Source organism: Cariama cristata, unplaced genomic scaffold (genome assembly GCF_000690535.1).
Source record: "Cariama cristata isolate BGI_N322 unplaced genomic scaffold, ASM69053v1 scaffold10917, whole genome shotgun sequence".
Taxonomy (NCBI): domain Eukaryota; kingdom Metazoa; phylum Chordata; class Aves; order Cariamiformes; family Cariamidae; genus Cariama; species Cariama cristata.
Genome location: NW_009628403.1, coordinates 77,541 through 84,966, shown reverse-complemented (window position 1 = coordinate 84,966; position 7,426 = coordinate 77,541). Strand labels below are relative to the sequence as shown.

General features: G+C 39.3%; 1 protein-coding gene across 1 annotated transcript in view; it reads left to right on the top strand.

Annotated features, from left to right (window-relative positions):
• TRPM3 (transient receptor potential cation channel, subfamily M, member 3) overlaps positions 1-7,426 on the top strand; it is a gene marked incomplete at its 5' end in the record, with an annotated part of 67,107 nt that overhangs the window by 27,320 nt on the left and 32,361 nt on the right. Inside the window, one exon of the mRNA XM_009704806.1 lies at positions 5,792-5,932. Coding sequence (XP_009703108.1) covers positions 5,792-5,932 — 141 coding nt within the window. The remainder of the gene's footprint in view (positions 1-5,791; positions 5,933-7,426) is intronic.

Here is a 7,426-nt window from a genome sequence, read left to right as displayed (position 1 = left end):
CCTACAGGACCCAATATGCAGGCAAGCCGAAGGAGCAGCCCACAAGACCCACCTACAGGACCCGTTTGCAGGCAAGAACCTGGCCGTTGGGAAGGACCAGAAGCCAGAATAGCAGCAATTGGCCATTCTCTGCTCATTAGCTATTAATTGCAATTTACTACCCCTGGCTTCTGATCCACTTATGAAGTGCCTATTCAAATCAAATAAGCACTTTGCAAGCTGCCTTTTTCTTGGCAATGGGGAGAAATTTGGGGAGGCAGTCATTTCCATCTCTCTGCAGTTATCCCAGCTCCTGGTTTCTTGTCTACAATACTGTGTTTCCTTTTTACCTTCTGACTCCTGCTACAAGGAAGTGATGTCTGAACTGGATCTGCTTTTCCAGACGAGTCTTAGATGTTCCCTCCCTTCTCCCTTCCATGTGCTGACAGTCCTATTGCTCTTTCCTATCATTGACTCTGCCCTTAACTCCTTCAAATTTGATGCGTCATTCTAGTGAAGTTTCAGACAGTTGCAGCCTTTTCTATAAAATAAGAACTGTTTCTGTGGAGTCCAGCAAGTTTAGAAACCATATCTTTGGTACATTACTGCTGACTTAATATTTCTGTGTATAATCTATACTGTGCTTTAGGACTCCTAACACAGCTTCTTCACTCAAGTGCCCTTCAGTGGTGAGGGGAGATAATTTGCTAGCAAAAAGACCTTTGCATGTATTTCTATGGTTAGATGCCATAGCCAGTTTTATTTAGTCACCTTCAGGCACTGTGTCAGGGAGAATGTTCCTACCTGACATGTTTTAAATATAGGAAAATATATTAGATTGAAGTTTTGCATTCGTCCAGCCTTAGTCAAATGGTCTGGCCTAAGTTAGGTTGGGTCTCTTCACTGATGAGAGGATGCCTGCTAGACTGTTTGGGAAGTGTCTTCGTGAAGTTTCCCTTTAGCCACACTTATATTAAGGATACTTCTTTCATAGTTCATGAAGATTAATAATTGATTGTGATGTGATATCACAAATGTTTAATCAATTGCTGAACTCTGGCTCAATAGATCAGGCACTCACCCTAACCGTAGCTTGCGACTATTGTGTTCAGAATGACCTGCATATTTTTCTCCACATTTTTTCCTTTCAGGACAAACAAATAGATTTTTTTGTGTGATTATTGTAGTTCTTTTTTATTCATTTGTTTAATTGGCACATGATTGTTTAAAATATTTTCAAAAATTTTCCATGGTTGGGTTTCTGAGCTTTGTTTAGCTTAAAACTTAAACAAACAAAATTGATGAACTATATATCATTTTGCTCACCTCAAAAGTCCATTTCTGGCAAATAATGTATCATCCAAACAATCTGTCTCATTCTATTTCTAATCATTCCCAATGAACACTTCTCTAGTCTCTGTATTCCTATAATATTATGTCCATATGTATTTTTATAAAAGTACTGCTAAGAGATCACATACAGTCAAGGTCTGTTCATTGATTTCTTATGAAGTCCTGTGTGTCCTGCACTGCTAATCCCAGGTGACTAATGATAGGCCAAAAGAGTCCGTTTCTTCCTCCGGACTGCACTTGTGCAGAGTGCATGAGGTACAGGGCAACAGTGATTTTTGCACTATTTTACACCTCATTTGCACAGAATAATGTGATCAGACAGACTACAGCAACAGCGAAGTAAGTCTTCGCATGGGTGCACCTGCATACGAGTCTGTATTTGTTTTATGCTCCTCTCAAAGTATCTGGTGAGTAGCTGAACATTTGGATATAGTATAAAGATGTAGTGTTTATTCCCTGTAAGCTACTTGTTACTCACACCTGCTTTTAACTTTATAACAGACATATGAGAGTGCTGGGCACACATTTCTTTAACACCTAGATGCTAGGCAACAGAATTTCCTTATAGCAGCAACTCACAAAAACACGCTTGAATACTGCTCTCATCACCACTCCCTCAGCACCAAGGAATTTACCATAGTTTATGCATGGAGCTGCCAGCTGCCAGTCATTAATCCTGAATATTAGACATGGAGGAGTAGAAGGGCACTAAAGTCTAAAGGCCAGGGACATTTTGTATTTGTACAATGTCCTGATCAGGGCCTTAATAAGTTGCTGATTTTTACGTCAATCAGAAACCGCAGCAATCTACCCTTCTCCCAAAATAACACTGATTCTGGAAGCCATAACTAGGAGCATCCTTATCCCTATTCAGTGCCGTATTGTTTGGGTATTAAGAGTTCCCCAGTAAAATACCTTAATACAGAACAACTCATGTAAGTTCTTTAGAAGATATTTCAGTTGTTGTTTTGCTCATTTTATTCTAATTTTCCACATCAAATAGGAAGTTTAGACTTCCATGGGCATCACTGAGAGTCTGAGTTATGATTTTTCAGCAGCAGCAAAGCTAGTTGTGTTGGCCTCTGGGCTCACATTATCTCATCTGTAGTATGTATGTTTAGCCTTTTCTCCATGGCAAGAACTAACCAAATATTGCATCACTAAAAATACAGTTCTTAAGATAGGAAAGGCTGAAGACTAGTGTCTTTGTGCCCCTGGCACATCTCACCCACCCTGTTGGGGACGGTCCTTGCAGCATCTCACATTCCAGCAGCAAGGCACCCCTTCAGCTCGTCTGGAAAACGGCAGAGTGGCAGGCCCTGCTGGCAGTCACAAGGCAGAAGTGCTGGCCCTCTCTCCATAAGGAAGGATTTCCCATTGTTTCTCCAAGGGTTTTGGAAACCCCCCATACTACCACCACACAACTGCCCTGTCACTCTCCGTGTCCTTCACCGTGCTTAGCAGCCAGGATGACTGAGCTTCTGGTACTAGCCCTGCCACTCTGTACTCACCTTAAAGAACCACCGAGGACATGCAAAATCCAATTTTATAGACCTCTAACTCAAAGGCATTAAAACTTTTTTCCTACCAGTATTTCAAGGCAGGGAACAGTAACCCTAGAACAACTACCATGGAGGCAGCATTTCCATACATAGTGCAGGATACGATGGGGTGTGCAGAGATAGTTGTAGTATATCCACCCAGCTACGTACATTTTCCACACTAGTTCTGTGTGAATATGGGGTAAGCTATATACAATGTGTAGATTTCACTAAGGATAAAATTTGAAGAGCCTGTGATCATTCTAGCAGGACTGAAATTCCTGTTGTTTAATTATAAAACTGGAAAATACATTATAGGATCATTAACATATATTAATGCAAAAATGCACAACCCAAAACTGTCCTAGTTCCCTGTCAGTGAACGGTCCTCAATTACATAAAACAAAATCTGGCCCCCAAAAAACCTTACTCAAAACCAACAGAATCCTGATTAGAAAAATCTCCATGTAAAAACTATGCACACATCAATCCCCTCAGGCTAAAATGATGCAGTTGTACTGTACTTTACAATGTAGTTGAGCTGCTGTCGGGCTTACCTTGCATGACTCATGGTGAATCATGGACAAAAGGGTGTCTTAGAGAAAGAAATGCCGCCCACACAGAGCGGTGCCTTGAGTTATTCCCACCCTATTTCTTCCCCCTCCAAGGGAAAACACATTTGTTCACATGCAGCATTGCAGCTATTTTGTTAACACAGTCACTTAGGTTATTTCTGTATGTTTCTAATGGGAAGGCTTTTCAGTTTGTTAATACTGTGATATAATTAACAGTTGGGGACATCAGGTCAAATCTAATCCCCAGCCATCTCAGAGCAATGCTCCATCTGTAGCATGGGGGAGGGTAGAGGTTAGTATTATATGACACAATTGATTCAAAAATAATTGTAACAAGATAAAATAACAGCATCATTATCAACAAGAAAGCAACAGCAAACAGGAAATCAGCATCCATGAACTAAAGCATAAATCCAGGTACTGAAAGAGCCTCATCCTAAAAACATCCACAACTCACTGATTCCAGTGACAGCCCAGGGTGTCTCAGAATTAGTAAATTCATAAAATTTTGAAGGATTTAAACTCTGTAAAATAATCCCTTTCACTGAAGCACGGCACTGCTCATTTGTTAAAGCTGCCAGCATTTATTTTCACTCTGCTGCAAAATTCTTGAGCACCAGAGGACAGCAGAGACAAAGCCTTGGGAAAAGCTGCAGAAAACTCTGTAGCACCAGATGGCAGCTTTCCCTAAAACAGCGTCAGGAGGTAGAGAGAAGCAAAGAAATGAGAACCTTCTTGGGCTATAATTTCCCCAAAGCATTCAGATCATATTCTACCTTTTTTCCCGAATAAACAGTCCCTGATACAGATCAGGGAATCACTTTGGTTTTGTAGAATTAATGTAACAATACTTGGGCTTCTGTGAAGGTTCTGTAATCTCTGCTACTATACTTACATTCAGAAAGTCTCATGTTCTTGCAGACTATCTGCTTATCTAGTAAGAACTCCTCCTCTGCTTAACAGCCACTTCATCTCTTTCCTTTTTTACGAAACTCTTGATGGACTTTTCAGGGGTTTTATGTACTCTATGATAATCAACAGGAGGTATATTTAATTTTTTAGAATGCATTGGTTTATCTGCATTTATGGCAATAAACTTAGAATCTGCAGGCTTAAAAATATAAAGGAAATAGGTAACTTCATCAGAGAAGGCTACAGCAAGTTAGTTTCAGTGCAGTATACTGGTGTCCTGAATCTTTGTTCTACTTTATTAAAAATGTGCAGGGCAACATCTGTGCATAGTCAAACTTAAGAATATAAGGGACCATGTGGAGAGTAATAATAATGCTTTCATGTGCAGGAGTGCTACAATCCATAGGTGCTTCCACAAACTAAATAGTAAAACTTTGCTCAGGGCACAGTGACCTAAAATCCACTCTTAGTCTACTATTCACAAAATAATTGTTTCAGAAAGAACATTTAATAGATCAAGCTCTACTCTAAATACAAAGGAAAACCTTTTTTTAAGCATTAACAACTTCAGTGACCATATAGTTTAGTTACTCCTTCCACCTCTCTGCAGCTGACCATGAAGTTAAGAGTAAACAAAATATTACTGTCTTTTGCCTGTTAGGTTTGCGCTTACAGCCAAGGACTTCTTAAGTACATGTTTCTGGAGCTTGGTGTAGCTCCTTAGTGAGTCTGAACTGCAATGTTAACAGTGAGATCAAGGCTAACGGAGGCAGTGCATGAGCAGTCTGGAACTTCATTATGGAAGAAGCTACAACTGTATAGAAGGATCTTTCAATCCAAGGCCTTAATGCTGCAGTGAGCTCTACTGGTCAGTCCCCTACATCCATGTGAAGTTCACTGTGGGATCATCGCCTGTGACAGGTCCAGTGATCAACGTAAAAAGAGTCACTGGCTTCATTGCTTCCAGTCCAGCAACTGCCAACTCATCTTTCCCCCTGTTGTTCTCTCTCAGTCTCAGCCTTATAAACTTCTCTTTGTTTAAAACCAACACTTACCTGTTTTCTGTCTGCATCTGTTTATTGTATAGAAGTACACCACAAAAAGCTGTTGTCAGGTAAAAAATTTTCTGCCCATACATCAAAAAGGAGAAATGTTCTCTACATCTCCTTTTTTGTTCACCAGTCAAGGATTTCACACTGGTGCTGACAGTTGCTGCCAAAGCATTGCTTTTTTGGTGTACAAAGTATTAAACAGCAGCTTCCCTGCAAAAAAGATAATCTGACAACGAAGTATTTTACACCTAGCTATAGTCAGCTGGTTTTGTCTAAAGATCAAGAAATCAGAGAACTTTTGAATAGTTTCCTTTTGAAATTTCAAAAAATAGCTTAATTTGTCTTTCACAAAGAAAGACAAAAATGTCCTTTCTTGTAGGCAATGCTGGGACGAGGGAATGGAGAATCCTCAAGAAAGAAAGAGGAAGAGGAAGTTCAGAGCAGGCACAGACTGATCCCTGTTGGAAGAAAGATTTATGAGTTCTACAATGCTCCCATCGTTAAATTTTGGTTTTACACAGTAAGACATCTTTCTTGTTATATTACTACTGTTTGGACAAATACTGAAACTGGATTAAAGTCCTCTGGTGTGTTTCATTGAAAGTCTGCATCTGCATACATTGGAGGGCTTACCCATAAACAGTTTAATAAAAATCTTTTGTGGAGGTCAGCTAGCACTTGCAAACCTGTCTAAGACTTTTAAAAACTACCATTTCGTTCAGGAAATTAATGGTTAAAATTTGAATGACTGTGTATGTTTTTCTTCAAATACAATGATAAGTGGCAGTTTGCTGCAGACTGTGCTCCCAAGGAATTGGGATAGCTCCCAATAGTAAGCCCAATGGGAGGCTGGGCTGAATCATGATACCAAATTGTATAACGATTGATGAAAAAAAGAAGCAGATAGAGCATGTCTTTTCTTGGAACATTTTTTCTTTGTTCTGTTTTGACTCGTCTGCAGAGTGTCTCTCAGAGAAAGTGTTTGTGTAAGTACTCACAAGATAACAAAGACATGAGTAGCAGCTAATGTACATTTTCAGGGATAAATTATGCCAAATCAGTATAATCTCCCTGTTTTATGAAGAAACAGACCTTGCAGATGGAACAGAAAAAAAACTAAGTCATATATTTTGACTAAAGACAGTGTCAAAAACTTTACAGGGTATTCTTGCAGATAAATTAATAACTGCTATATTAAAGTTACTATGTGGATACAAAGCTTTTTGGCAATTAGTCCTCAAGAGCAGATATTAATTATTCACTATCAATCTGGAAGAAGGGATTGGAAAGGATTCCATTAGGGCCTCTCCTACATCAGGTGCTATCTGATATTTTCATTCAAAACTTGGATGATGGAGTAGAGATTAGTTATTAAATTTGCAAATTGCACTAGAATGTAGAAGGATGAGATCAAAAACTAAAATGAACACAGAAATTAATCCTTCCAGTCTCCTTGGCTAAAATATTCTATCCCGGTTCAGCTTCTGCATCATGAGACAAGTATGGACTGGTTTGAAGGACACAGAAAAACACAAGAAAGATGTTTCAAGAGGTCTGTAAAACATGACTTCAGGGGAAAGATTTAAGGAAGTGAGGTTATTTTCTCTGGAAAAAAGAAGTCTGCAGAAGGAATGTAATCGTCTTCAAATATGTGTAAGTAGCTACAGAGAGGAACAAAATGGAGTAATCTCCAAATCCTTGCTGATTAGGACAAGAAGTAATGGTTTAAATTGCAGCAAGGCAGTTCTAGGTAAGATGTTAGGAAACAGTTTCTAACTGCTCTGAGAAGTACTGCCATAAACTGTGTAAGGAGATAGTAGATTTTCCATTAGTAGTGAATTCTAAGTCTATCTTATCAAAACATATTTACACTGTGGTACACTGTTATTAATCCTGCCTCAGCACCATGGAATTAGCCAGATGATGGTGGTCCTTCCCAGTTGCATTTTCCATCATTCTGCTGAATGCACAGCAAATCACAAAGAATGCATCCTTCTGTACGTGACTTCTTGTA